The sequence below is a fragment of the Plodia interpunctella genome, chromosome 23 (genome assembly GCF_027563975.2).
Source record: "Plodia interpunctella isolate USDA-ARS_2022_Savannah chromosome 23, ilPloInte3.2, whole genome shotgun sequence".
Taxonomy (NCBI): Eukaryota; Metazoa; Arthropoda; class Insecta; order Lepidoptera; family Pyralidae; genus Plodia; species Plodia interpunctella.
Window position 1 is genome coordinate 608,056 of NC_071316.1, and position 15,539 is coordinate 623,594.

General features: G+C 35.1%; 2 protein-coding genes and 1 non-coding gene across 5 annotated transcripts in view; all 3 read right to left on the reverse strand.

Moving 5' to 3' along the window:
- The window catches only part of LOC128680163 (talin-2-like), a 67,443-nt gene extending 65,532 nt beyond the window's left edge, over positions 1-1,911 (reverse strand). The window contains exon 1 of one of the 2 annotated variants that reach the window (XM_053763028.2): positions 1,728-1,911. The gene's annotated coding sequence lies outside the window, so the exon portion shown is untranslated. The remainder of the gene's footprint in view (positions 1-1,727) is intronic. The other variant, XM_053763026.2, reaches the window with a different exon arrangement.
- A 1,867-nt stretch (positions 1,912-3,778) lies between these two features.
- On the reverse strand, positions 3,779-3,971 carry LOC128680286 (U2 spliceosomal RNA). The gene has a single exon (XR_008405845.1). It is a non-coding gene; the product is annotated as a U2 spliceosomal RNA (small nuclear RNA).
- Vinc (Vinculin) overlaps positions 3,783-15,539 on the reverse strand; it is a 38,852-nt gene continuing 27,095 nt past the window's right edge. Inside the window, exons 23-27 of one of the 2 annotated variants that reach the window (XM_053762902.2) lie at positions 13,407-13,519; positions 12,259-12,349; positions 11,268-11,288; positions 10,061-10,125; positions 3,783-9,025 (exon numbers count right to left, since the gene is read on the reverse strand). In XM_053762902.2, coding sequence (XP_053618877.1) covers positions 8,918-9,025; positions 10,061-10,125; positions 11,268-11,288; positions 12,259-12,349; positions 13,407-13,519 — 398 coding nt within the window. In that variant the 3' untranslated portion in view covers positions 3,783-8,917. The remainder of the gene's footprint in view (positions 9,026-10,060; positions 10,126-11,267; positions 11,289-12,258; positions 12,350-13,406; positions 13,520-15,539) is intronic. The other variant, XM_053762903.2, reaches the window with a different exon arrangement.

Sequence of the window (15,539 nt, forward strand, 5' to 3'; positions counted from 1 at the left end):
AATAATTGCTGTTAACAATGTATTTTTCCTGTACACATTATTAATATTAGAATCAGGAAAATGTGTCACGTTAACAAATGAAAAAGAACATGTTGTATTTTATTTAATTTTAAAATTATTTCGGTAGGTACCTTTATATATATCTTTTTCTGATTGGCCCGGGTCTTGGATGTTTATCTATATATGTATTTTGTATTAAAATATATTATCGTTGAGTTAATATCCCATAACACAAGTCTCGAACTTACTTTGGGGCTAGCTCAATCTGTGTGATTTGTCTTAATATAATTATTTATTTAATATATTTATTTATTTATTTATATATTCTTCTTTTATCTATCGTAGGTAAGACCTGAATATGTAACACATTCGATTTTATACCACACGCAAGATTTTGAAAACTTGTAATGCACTAAGAATACTCTAACTTTCTGAACTAGGTACCAAAAAATTTAATCTGCCATTTTGTATTTTTGAGTTCAATGAACTTAGTAAGTACTTCAGACAAAAATCGATGCTTATTTACTAACGCGGGTGTTAGATTATACCTATTCAAGTCGGCTAAAGGCATCTACCATTTACGAATACCGATATCTTGTGGCAGTAGACGCATATACTTGAGATGTAGTAGCTTTTAATACATATTATATGTTTTAGTTTACCTCCTGTATACCTTAACGTTATTATAGAGGTAAGCGTTTGTGAGTTTGTATGTTTGAGGCGGAAAATCTCCGAAACTACCGAATCGATTTAAAAAATTCTTTCACCATTAGAAAGGTACATTATCCAAGATAGCTATAGGCTATATTTTATCTCAAAATTCCGAAGCGAAGCCCCGGGCAACATCTAGTAATAAACACATACCATCCATTGTAATCTATGTTTCACAACAAAATAAATTAATAGAATACACATTATCGCGGAACAGTTCGCCGAACTTTGACGGATTCGGCATACATTGCTGGTTTTTCATTGCGGTAAATAAAAGCTCTCATACAAAATATACAATCATCATCACAGACATCTGTTTGATACGTGTAGCCGGCATAACAATCCAGTAAACTGTGTGCAGCTTTCCTCACGATGTATTCCTTAACCATGATGCAAATGGTGGTAGTTTCAGTGATATTAAGTAAGCAATAAACAAACATAATTGATTCACATTTATAAATAACAATCATACTCATACGGAGAAGTTGTAACTTCTGTGAATCATTTCAGTTTTGCACCTAGTTCATGCGATACGGTGACCTTGACAAACAGAAGTTTCTCAGGGAAGTGTCACTCAGATCTGTGCAAATTTATACACAAAGAAATAGATAAAAATGTATTAACAAAATAACTACATATTCAGCAGTTTTGTAGCACTTTTTCCTATAATTAAATAATAAATTCATCTAATCCATACTAATACGAGTATTATAAGGAGAAAAAATTTATATTTTTGTTTGTAATGAATAAAGTCAAAAACTAGTGGAACGATTTTGATTAAATTTGGCACAGATAAACGAGACCCTCAGGAATAACATAGGCTTATTTTGGCCGAGCGAAGCCGGGACGGACTCTAGTTTTGTAAAAAATGGAAACAGTTTATATTGTGGCTCTGCGACCACGCCCGAAAACAACGCAACGTCGCACGAAACGTCAAAATAAATTTTATATTTAGCCATTGTATTTGCTAAAGAGTGTTATAATAGGTAATTGATTAATTCAAAAAACATACATACATATTTTAGTTTTCTTCTTTTAGTTTCTTGTCTGAGAACGAAAAAACGCAAAATTCACTTCACAAAATAAAACTATAAGTATTTCACTGGGCGAAATCACGTACGGTGAGCCACACTTCGCTACATTAAATGTATAACCTTAGGATGCAGCTGTGTGCCTCGTAGTGTAAACTAAGCTATCAAGAATAGTATGACACATAAATTACTAAACTAGGAATAATAATATAAACTCCATTTGATACAGAATTCATGGCAAATTCGATTATATTTTGTGTAGGTCAATACGGTAGGGGTCTAGCTACCAGACCAGCAGCGTATCAAAAGGGTTGCAAACACGAGACACCGTCTCGAAAAATAAAAAAAATGCTTTTATTTTATAACGTTCGCTTGTTGGTTCTAGATCACTATGAATCTGCGTGAAGTGTTGGAATGATGACAGAATGACTTCATGATTTTAATCTTTTTTATACTAGTAAGCAACCAAAAAAGCATGTGGCTCAGCTGATGGGAAGTGGTTATCGCAGCCTACGGACGCCCGCAGCACCAAGGGCGTCACACAAGTGTAGAAAGTACTTAAGTCAAAAAGTACCTATACTAAAGCAATTTTATGACTCTCCCTCGATCCCAAAAGTATAATATCTCTGCATCGCACCCCGAATAACTTTTGCTCAATCAATCGTCAGGTACTAGGGCGCCTTCTGATTATTTAGCCATGGTACTCCAAAGACCATAACTACGCCACTGCAATGTAGAGTAACATGATGTTAAGCCTTATTGGTATGTGATAAAGTTCATAGTGTTCATTTGTTGTGTGGATCACTATGAAGTGTTATCAAACAGCGGAAAACAGAAGGACAAATTTATACCTAAATTAATATGGCTATCATTTTTACCGTTATATGATAAATTACCTTTTGCCCGTGGCTCTGCTCGGGTAAATTTGTTATGGGGGAGTAATACTACCGGCACTATATGAGGAAATCGGAAGCCTATTCGAATACATAACATTCGAATATACATACGTACATCTATCATATAATACATACATCTATCAAAATACTGCCGACAGCACGGCCGTCCTACACGCCCTGCGTCGCGCCTACGTGGACTCCGCACACATACTGGACTGTCACAAATCCTTGGAAAACCTCTGTAAGTATAACTCAGTCACCCTCCAATGGATTAAAGGTCACAGCAATTCGCTGGGCAACGATGCAGCAGACGAGCTTGCGAGAAGGAGGTCTGCTGCCCCCCTGTGGGCCCTCTGCCGATGGCTCCGATCCCTTTCGCGCAGGTTCGTTCCTGGATCCGCTCACGCATAAGTGAAGAACAAACCTTATGGCAGACCCTGGAGACATGTCGACAAGCCAGGGAACCACTACCTGACTGGAACAGTCGTTGCTCAAGATGTCTGATCTCACTACCAAGAAGGTATCTACGTATCATGGTTGGTATCATTACTGGTCATTGTGCACTAAACAAACACCTTTTCACCCTAGGTCTTACTGACAGCCCACTATGCAGAGCATGCATGGAGGCTGAGGAAACTGCAAGCCATCTCCTCCTGGAGTGTCGTGGCGTTGCATCAACAAAACAAGAGTGGGAAATCCAGGAACCATGAGCGAAGCCTGCCGTACACCATCGGCGGTTCTCCGCTTCCTGAAGGAGCTGCGCTGACTGGAATGATCAGCGGCTCAGACTCCGCACGCAGAAAGGGCCCAGACAAGAGGCCTAACTGCGGAAAGCAGTCCTCGAGGAAAGTAAGAAGGTATACTTCAATCTGAACAAAAAATAGTAACTCGCTTAATAAAACTGATGAATTATAGTGACATTCAATTATATGGAATCTCGTTTCGCATATGTATTTTTTATCCTACTCAATAGTAATTCCTTTGATTAACATAATGAAGCCATAACATGCAAATTCAAACTGCTATTACCGCGGCATAAAGATCGATCTGTACTATACGGTATTGCGCGCGCTCTCGTAGCTCAAATAGTATGTAATACGATATCGCCGTATAAGAATAATAACCTACAATTTTCAATGGATTCTGTGGGCCGACCCCGGCGGCACTGCAATGCCGGGCCGACCCGTGCCGGGAGTGGAGCGAGCCCCGAACATCCCAGCGGATCACAAAAATCAGTTTAATATACTGGTCCCCCGGTGGGGGAACTTTCAGATATTAAGCTGAAAAGAACAGATACTACACTTTGATCTTAGCCAAAAGGCCGAGAAGCGATACCCGACGTTGATCGCTCGAGGGAGGTCATGAAATGCGAAAAAATCTCCATAGCGCGTTCTAGATTCGATGTAAACAAAACAGCGCCATCTAGTGGTTGTGAAATAAATCTCACGAAACCAATGTTCTTTGGCACAATCTTTGAAATTAAAATTTTAGTGTCGTAAAGAACAAAAAAAAAAATGTTATTCTAAATAATGTTTATTGTTTGTTCAGACTTTTTTCGTTCACAGACACGCTGTGCATGTACAGAGTCGAAAAAATACTTAATGTAGTAAAATAATGAATAAAACTTCATGTAATACAAGAATAATAATTTTATTGATTTCAGGAAAATATTTGATTTTATACATACGAATAAATTAGTAATTTATTTTTCTAATTTCTAATATCTACTTACGTTCCTGATCTTAAGAATAAACTTATGGCATTTGCATCATAAAACATGTAATTCAGGAACTGTGTTCATGAAAAAACGGTAAAATTCTATTTTTTTTTACTGCGCAACTAACGCCATCTATTAGCATACTTGGGCATCATGTTTGCCGCGAGTGTACATTAGGAATTAACATTTGCATCTACCAAAACTTTTGGTAGATGCAATGCCTTAATAATATTATAAGATAGTGTAATTTTTTTAGGCCATAAGGAAACTTGCTCATTGTAATATATAATCTTCTAGATGAAAAGCCTAGAAGAAATTCTGCTCCAATAGCAATAACTTTCGTGTTTTACGTGCAATAAATGATTATGTATTAAATTTACAATAATTTCGATAAACCAATTTATTACTTTCCAAATTATCTTACTTTACTACTATAAATGGCACTCGACAATCAACCAAGCTTCCTTGTATTACTACAAAGAAGGTTGACTGGTCGATTGCTTGCCCTTTTTAGGTGGTACGGGCATGTTTCGTGTATCTATTGTGGAGATTCTATCACAGCACTATTTGGCAAAAACATTTTAAAAAGCTATCATGTTCTTTTTTCTTTTATTTTTTAATAAAAATCTTTAGATAAACTCAAGTTTACTTGTAATTTTTTTACCCGTCTTCCCTGCTTCCTGTGCCCAGGATAAAATATAATATATATCCTGTATCCGCCCTTATCTACACAATTTAGGCCGAATGGATACTTTAACGTGTTACGATTTTGAAAACTACGCTAATTCTAAGACAAAATATAAAGAAATAAAAACAAATACATAAAAATCTTTTATTATTGATTAGAATAAATAAAACTTAAATCAATACAACATATAACCAAAAAAAATAATTATCGAAATAATAAAAAGCACACATTTTTGTGAGAATAAAGAAACTGCTAGGAAATATAATATCTACACGTTATAAACATACATAACCGAGTTAATACTTATATATCTGTATACAACTACGCTTATGGTTAACTAGATATTGCGTAGTTTATTAGTTTTCTTAACTCTTTTATATTCTCTAGCACAAATTCAACACCACTCTTCAAGTTAAATTGCCTGCTCAGAAATCAAAAGACAACGCGCGAAATGATTTCAACCAATAAAATATTTCTGCCAATCATAACGCGCCAAACTCTTCCGCTATTGGTTGTAGCGTGCTCGAACAAAAGTATTTAGATTTGAGCAAGATAGCATCAATCATAGTTTTTGGTTTGATGGTGACTTACAAATATGCTAATACTGTAAATCTCTTTTATACCATATTTGCTCGTAAAGCGTCACTTATTAAACCAATTTCTATATCGTATTTCATTAAGAATTTGTGCGTTATTGTAATGTAAAACGTACATGACATACGTGCGCTTTGAAAATTACCGCACTTCTATCATACTACTATTTTGCATAGTGTAACAAATGATCAACAATGATTGTGACATATTTTTTCGTGGTTTATAGGCAGCTGACTAAACTTTCGCGCCAAAAATGTGAAAATGCACCGAATAAACGAGCCAAGATATTAATATTTAAATATCCATACATACTATGATCCATACAAAAATATATAAAGAGTAGGTTCTTTAAAATGTGGTACAAGAAACAACCATTCTTATGAAACTTTAAAACTATATCTAAAGGCGTGTACACTTTATGGAACGAAGGCATTACAAGGGTACATTATTCTGTGTACATATTTGTTTCACTTGTTACTACATTAACACTAATATGCTCATGTGTACTTCTCGACATCACGTGGAATAAAACACACATAACTTTTATAATCCTTGCCAAAAAAAGAATATTGCGCCCACATACAAAATGAGCCTGTTAATTATATAATATTGTTTATGTTACTTAATTATCAGTAGGTTTCATTTAGGCACAAATCTCAAGCTTCTTTATGTAAATACTTATATATCTAAACTATGTGTTATGTAAATAAATTTCAGCACATACATAGCACTCATTCATGGTGAAATATCGTTTATTTTGATATATTTAAAGACTATTATAGTATACATACGCATTAATATGATACAATAATAAAAATAGATATAGGTGCTATACAAATGTCTGTATATGTATTTGTATGTCAACTTTTGTTAGTGTGTATAAATACTCTAAAATATAGCACTTTTTTATACCTTCTTTTATATTATTCTTCTTTTATATATATATACTATAAAAGAAGGTATATATATATATATATATACATATATATATTATTAGAAAAAAAAACATTGTAAGAAACAATAATGGCAAGCCGATCTGGCATGATAGGGACCAACACTGTTCAAATGAGTTTCTTTCGGCATTTCTTCTCAGCAGTGGTCGTTCCGAAATGCCAGTTAGTTTGTAGCTTGTGAGAAATAACTATAAATATAAAAATTGATGAGAAAAAGTGCCTGTGATGGTCTAATTTCTGAATAAATGATTTAAATGTGAATTTGAATTTATACGGGAAGACTAATTAAGGGAAGATATATTATGCCCAATCATTGCGGTGTCCTGTAAATGTGCCCTTATTATTTTTAACTAAGCTAAATATAACTCTAAAGTATTGTTGGCACAAAATACATACTATTGCCATCATACATACTGACATAACAGGGTTTTTATAAAGTGAATCAATAACATATCTTTACCATCACAAATGACGTCACAATTACAATTATATTCTGCTTCTCCAACGGTTTTAGAATCGGAGCGCTACCATTAAACATAAAATACATCATTGCGTCCACGCGTTCTTTCTTTTTTTATACGATGCCTATACGATTTGGAAGAAAGAGACAGCATGTGGACGTTGGTAACATGGTACGTGTTCGTATGTATCGAGGTAGGCCTTCTGATTATATCGGACAAGTGTAAAAATTAACACAACCGTTAATTACTTATTCAATACTCACAAGCTCATGAAAGATGTTTCATATTTCTAAAGATAAGTCCATTGTCCTGTCATTGTCAAATACGAAGGTTGTTGCCCGAGCCGCTGGCGAGCACCATAACAAGGCCGAGATTTTGTTATTAAAATAATCAAGTACAACACGACGTGTTTTCTTTTAAATCATATTTTTCAGGCCGTAAAAATTCTTTTGTAATTTTATATTACGTTGTGACGCCATAAGACATTTTTAAGACATTTTACTACAACTAACTACACTAAAATTACAATAAAGCACTAACGCATGGCACTTACATTCTGAATCACACATTTTTATTATATTCGATTATAGCATCGTTGTAAAATAAAATATAAAAAAAATACTTACTAAAATAAACTTTACATTCACAAGAAATAAATCTTCTCATCTGAAAACAAAACGCTAAAAATACTAATAAATACAAATTAGATTGATTTTAAAAATTTCGTGACTCGTTACAATTTTGATAGAATGAATTGTAAGTGTTACCTAATAATTATTGATTAAAATAAATAAGCTAAAATTAATCATACAAGAGTTTTAATAAAAACGTTATACGGCAATAGCTGCCTCAATTACGCTTGGCAGTAAACACCTTACGTTATAAAATAATCATTTCAAACCCCCGTAGACAAACATGGAAGTTACAAGTTAACGTGTCTGTGTAGTCTGTCCGTGACATCGTAGCAGCCAAACGGCTGAACCGAAATCAACAGCTCTTTTCTAACGCCAGACGCCAGAAATGGTGGTTTCTTACATTTTCAATTTAGTTTTAATTTTGAGGTTTAATAAAAATATAAATATATTAGGACAAATCACACAGATTGTACAAGTCCCAAAGTAAGTTCGAGACTTGTGTTATGGGATACTAACTCAACGATACTATATTTTATAACAAATATATAGATAAACATCCAAAACCCGGGCCAATCAGGAAAAGATCATTTTCCATCATATATATTTCAAATTATTACATTAGACACACGTGAAGTTGTGAATTCATATTATAATTATAATACATATTGCTGTGTTTTCATCTTGATTCTCTCAAATGCACGAGGATAAACAGAGTATTAATATATTTTGTCTTTGTCGCGTTTCAAATTTTCGCCCACTTTTACTACACATTTTCACGCTGACCCTTGGCTTCGCGGCGTTGTAACGTCTCGAATGCAACTGGTAATACGTGAAGACGAATGAGTGATTTCGGGTGGGGGCTCAGTCAAAATCTTACTACGTATCACTGAGGGGGAGAAGAGGGTATTAAAATGCCAAGAAACCATGTTTCCGGTTGTAAAATCTCAATACCAAGAAATTAATCTCACAAAGTATTGACGACCGCCGTGAACTCAGATCCCCGGTCAGGTCAACTGGAAAACGAACTTTTTCAGATTGACTTGGGTCTTGGATGTTTATCTATATATGTATATGTTATAAAATATAGTATCGTTGAGTTAGTATCCCATAGCACAAGTCTAGAACTTACTTCGAGGCCAACTCAATATGTCTGATTTGTCTATATATATAAATAATAAATAAATAAATAAATACATAATATTTTCCATGGTTCGCGTTCGCGTTCGCAGAGTTAGAGACGGTACCAAGGCGAGCGGCGCACCCAGCGCAGGCGATAGCCGCCGCGCTGCGACCGCAGCCGGATGGAGGCGCCCTCCGCCGCCTTCACCGTCTCCTTCACCTGCGGGGCGGCTAGTTCCTTTTCATCCAAAATACATGTATCGTGTTCGAAAAATCGGCTATTCGATTGAGTAAAAACTATTGTGAAGGCATTCAAATAATCAAACAAGAAAATTACATGTCACTTTAATAGATCAATATCATTAATTACGAGATTAACAATTTTTCGGTCCGATTGAGGTATAATAAATATGCTTTTTGACTCTAAAATCCGTGACGTCACAATACATTACTGTCACACAAGACGCATATAAAATTTTGTTTTTGACATTACAAAAAAAAGTATCTAAATTGATTCGTTGAAGAATAGCCAATTACTAGAGCAAAAAATATAAATCTTTACATAATATAAAAAGTAGCTTTACGCTATCTATCCTTATGTTTACTTTGATCTTTGAAACTGCGCGAAGTTCGATTCAGATTTCTTTAATAAATACGAAAGATTGGGAAGTTTTAAATGTATAATTTATTATAGTTTTACCCGAGCGAAGTCGAGACAGGCAACTAGTAATATATATTAACTAATAATATATATATCCTCACATGTATACGGTAAGTACACATTATATCTATTTATATACCTCATAATGCATAAAAAAGAGAGGTCAGGCTGAACGAAATAGCAATACATGTACCTTGGAATAAAAAGTTGGAGTAATGACTTCAGTCTTACATATAGCTTCATGCCAGGGTTCGATTCCAACGCGGAAAAATAATTTTAACTGTTTTCACAAATATTTGTCTGCGATACTGGTATATTGTACCCGTTTATGTGTTTGATACATGTGTTTGTCAATTAAAAAACTGAATCACCATTAATCATTCATAGAAGAATTTTTTAACTGAGTGTAGTTCAGAAAAAATCTAAATAACCATCAATCATTGATAATTTTTTTAACGAATTAACAACTTGACCTTGACTTAAAATTTATTCAGCAATATTTTTTTATGTAGCTACCAAAAATGTCGACCGAAGAGAGTAGAAGTACAATTACCAGATCATCCACAAACTCATTGCAAAGTAAATAATACTCACACTCTGCATCAAGTTCTGAGCGTTTCCAACCAACATCTCGGTAGCTTCTTGGTCTTCTTCGCTTCCTGTAAATGCATAAACGTATTTTTTTAATCACACAGGATATTATTTCTTATAACATTAACACAAGTTAATAATAGTTACTTAGTAACATTATGATAAAAACGTGCAAATGTTGGTCATTACATACTAGGCGGGATTTTTGCGCGAGGCAAAACCGAGCGCTATAATAAGGGAGATTATGAAATGATCTCGACACAGATTCACAACATACTTGAAGTCGACAACTGTGACATGACATGTTGAATAAGTAAATAATGTGAGAAAAAACCGTGTATCGAAAATGTTAAAAAAATCGTACAGTTACATATTAACAATTATGAACAGTGTGAATAATCGTATGACATAATATGACTTGTTAGAATAATATAAATAGGATTCATTTTTTATTTTCTCATAACAAAACGTCACATTCTGAATATATCACAATACACAAACTTAAGTGTGAAAATATACTACAAATGCTATTATATGTATCATGTTTCATGTAAATATACATAATATTATTGATTTATAAATACACAGTCTATAAAGAGTAGAAAACGGATTTTTTTTACGGACTTCATATGTGACGTTCCACGAGAAAACGCACCTTATGAAAGACACTTCGGACGTGTAACACGCATCTATAAATTGCAAAAAATGAGCAAGTGAAACGTCTTCAACAAATTCTCTCCATAGGTACCTTTTCTAGTAGAACGTCACATTTTTTGCCACTCAATACCAAATATGGTCAAGATTGGATGATAAACACCCAATGTTACCCAGCCAAGAGGGATCAGCGTCTTCGTTTACCCTGTTATTCAACATCAATGATCTCTCTCTCATTTGAGCGATTTCCCGGTTGCTTCCTCAACGTCGGAGCCCAGGGTCCGCTTTCCTACATTTTCTTCTCCACTGTGCACGTCCGTCTGCATCCTTAGTTATCAAACCAACATAAACTTAGGATGTTATACATCACTTATTGATGAAAGCAGTTAATTTTATGGTGAAATATGTTTTGTCTTATTATTCCATTGAGAAAAAATTACTTTAGCTTAAAATATTCACAAACTTTTGTATGAACAAGAGGGTTGTTTTTTACTCTTTATAGACATATTATGTAAAATAGCGCACAGATATAAAGTCTAAAGCTATATTATAGTACCTTTGTAATCCGACGTGCCGACTGTGAGGAGCAAGAAGCGACGTTATTATCGGCAGAAAGCGTAGCAGAGTAATTAACATCATATTAATATACATTTGAAATGACCAAGACTGTTAAATAAATCGATTGGATACTCAGAAAAACGTTCATCCAAATTGTTTTACATTGCTTTCAGTTGTGTACATCTGTAATTGGCTCTAAATTGTTCATTACGCTGTTGCGTGATCCAAATTTACAAAATAAAATAAAACCGGTCAAGTAAAATTGGCATTTTTGTAAATACTCGTATGATGTCATGACAAACATTATAATATAATCTATATATATAAAAGAACAAGCGTTTTTTACTAATCAACGCCAAGCCTAAACCATAGAAGCTTAAGATTATCACGTAGTGCTCAGACAAGAAAGGAATTTTCAAAATTCGACCCCCAAAGGGGTAAAAATTTGCTCATAGTTTGTATGAAAAATTACGAAAATCTTTACTGATCTACTTGAAACTAAGCACAAATGCTATGCAACAAAAATAATGAAACTCGTGTTTCAGGTTTTTTTTTAATTTGACCTTTAGGGTAGTTAAATGAGGGTGAAAAGAATTTCGTCAACTAAAGATATGAGGAGACAGCTCAGCGGTAAACACCATTGAATTCATGTTGTTACTGTCGATGGTTGGAGTCCTGATCTTCAATTATTTTGAATTAAATCTGATTATCTATAAAGTGATTTCTGTAAAAGTTTTATTATGGTTTTACACGAGCGAAGCTGGGACGGGCTGCTAGTATTACATAAAGTGTTTCGAATGTATGCTTAAAAATCATTAGGATCAACAATAGTTTTCCATGTTATATATATAAATCTTATCCTCACATATTATTAAAACAAAGTCCACTGACGTGCCTGTCTATCTGTTCGCGTTAAACTCAAAAACTACTGCACAGATTTTCATGCGGTTTTACCTACCATTGAATAAAAAAGAAAATAATACAGTTACCTTGTGCGCCCAGCATGGTGGCTTTCACCGTGGACAGAATCTTGAGCTGCGTGCCGATAGTCGGGATCCGCTCACACACTTGCAGAAGGTTCTGGAACATCGAACACGTACAAATTGAGTTTGTCTGTTGCCCCTTCACGGCTCCACTCGAATCGAGACTGTCCTGTCTTGTATTTTGACGATCTCCGTGGCCTAATGGTCATCATGCCGGTATGCTACACTGGAGGTCCCCGGTCAGGTCAACATGAAAAATGATCTTTTTCAGATTGGCCCGGGTCTTAGATGTTTATCTATATATATATATAAATATAAAATATATTAGGACAAATCACACAGATTGAGCTAGCCCCAAAGTAAGTTCGAGACTTGTGTTACGGGATACTAACTCAACGATACTATATTTTATAACAAATACATATATAGATAAACATCCAAGACCCGGGCCAATCAGAAAAAGATCATTTTCCATCATGACCCGACCGGGGATCGAACCCGGGACCTCTCGGTTCAGAGGGAAGCACTTTACCACTTCGCCACCGAGGTCGTCAGTATGTACATGTTATAGAATATAGTATCGTTGAGTTAATATCCCATTACACAAGTCTCGAACTTACCTTGGGGCTAACTCAATCTGTGTGATTTGTCCATATATATTTATTTGATTAACCATTTGAGTCGGTTTTCGCGGCTCATGTTGGGTGTGTTAGGTATGCAGACGGTTGTTTGTGGTATGTTCTGGAAATCGGGAAATCCTGATAGAAGTGTGTATAAGCTTGACTTTAACTCTCATTATGAAATACCTTACGGCATGTATATTTCATCTCGGAACAAAGGTCAATGTACGCGGGCGAAGCCGCGTGCAAAATCTTGTCAATTTAGACCAGTCAATAATGGAGCTGTGGAGAACGTAACCACGCCACCTATCGATTCCTTCAGAAAATTGTTTAAGGGTATTTAGGGAATAAATAAAAAAAATACTATATGTATTATAATTTGAAAAAATAATTATTTTGAGAGAAAATAATGATGATAAACGGAGTCTAATAGAAAAAAAATGTACCATTGAACTTAGTTTCCTATTTGTAAGTTTTATACGAGTATATACACTATTATGTTGTATATAGACATAAATAAATTAATAAACTCACGGTCCTGATCCTCTTGTCGGTACACTCGAGCGCCAACTTCTTGGCGAGCCTGGTAACCTCTTCAGAAGCCTCCGCAATGGCTTTGGCTGTCGCGATCAGTTCGCGTTTGCTGCCTGAAGGGTTACATGGTCAGTCAGACAAAGTTACATATGATATAATCCTACATAGGATTAGTAGTTTGTTACTACGTAGTTTGAAGTATGGAAAAGGGCATAGGGTAACTTTCATCCCGGAAAATGAACCCGGAAAGTTACACATATAACATTTTTGTACTTCGTTCTTTCTTATCGAGTGTGTTCTTGCTAACACAAAATTCTAATACCATTAGATTTCATTCAAGTCGTCTAGAGTCTGTCAAGAAAGTGAAGAAAATGGATTTTTGACGAACTATATTTTTTGCCATTGCAATACCAAATATAATGGTCAAGATTGGTTGATAAACACCCAGTGTTGCCAGCCGACAGGAGACAGCGCCCTGATTTTATTTCTTCACTTTCCGGACAGACTGTAAAGACATCTGACATTACTTTTACGACTACCTTCAGCCGTCTAGTGACACAGTCGCATACACACTAATAGTCTTTGTGTTTCATCTGTGTCAGGCGATTTTATCCAAATCATCGAACCACTAACACTACTAGTGTCGAAATATTTGGGATGAATATTCAGGCGTTTAAACTATTTCCTCAAATATATATTTTGTACACCGTACCATATGTAGATTTCGACTGACAAGATCCGAGGGGAAACTCGATCGTTACTCTTTTCAAGATCCAGTGGGCGAAGTGCGGATTTGCGTTTTCACTTCTCACCAATTGAATCGTTCGCTGCGTCACACACGCAGCGAACCAATGACATTGCAGTGTGGTTGTCGTTGCGTCACAATGGCGCAATGTGATTGGTTCGCTGTATCTAATTTCGAAAAGATTCGATGGTGAGATGTGAAATGTTAACACGCACTTCGCCCGTTACAACATAATAAATACTGACTGAAAGCCAGCGTGAATCATTCATACATTATATCACAACAATTCGACAGAGTAACACTTACATCGAGTACAGACAGACAACTGTCTGTACTCGATGTAAGCAACTATCGCAATGTGTCGGTAACCGACCATTCATGTAGTGCAGTTGGTGACCAAACATGTTATCTTGAAATATTTGCATAGCATATATACACAGAAGCTACTTACCGCTCAGGTTCATAGCCACCTCTAATTTCCGGAGTTAGCAGCGAACAAACACACAATGAGTACACAACATCGAGTGAGGCTTATATTACACATGATATCATGACATACATAAATAGGAAAATGATAAAATATCTTGGCCCTCATTATTTCAAATACTCTTAGAAAAGCTAATAACAAACTCTTAAACCAATAAGAATATAGATGGCGGTGAACGCAGCTGACATGAGACAGAACTCTTTTATAAACAACTCATTTGTAATGTGCATAATATAAGTATATAAAATATTAACACTTTGACGGATACCAAGTTTCTTTTGTGTCTCGTTTGGTGGCCGCCAATGTAATAATGTCTACACCCGTGCCAGAAAATGTTATATTTCTAAACTAGTAAAGAAGAAAAATACATATTTGTAAGAATAGGAGGAGCCAGTGTTATTTTATTTGCAAATTGATCTGAAATATAGTGCATTGATGAATTGTGCAAGTGCATGTTACAACAGCGTATAATATAGAAGCACGACTAGTATAATTCAAAGCGATGATTTTTTTAAAACTATATAAATACCTATCTAAGTATCTAGCTTATTTATTAAGACGCCGACTTGTGAGCTTGAGGTTCTATTTCAACTCCCACCACATGAGTTTTTATACAAATTTGACCGGAGTATTATATTGTTTTCATAGACCACAACTTCGCTTCCGGCTAAGGAAAACATCGTGAGGACACCTGCACACCGGTTGACTGTTAAGTTATTGGGTACCGCTGTCTCTCATTGACATTGAATGTACACAAATTTAGCCTCGGATGGCACCGGAAACACGCGATGTAGAGAGACAAAAGCTTTAAAGTTTATATACCATTCATTAGGCGTACATAAATCAATAGGACTATATCGCGAACATGTGTTCACGAAAGAGAATTTTCAGATTATGTATA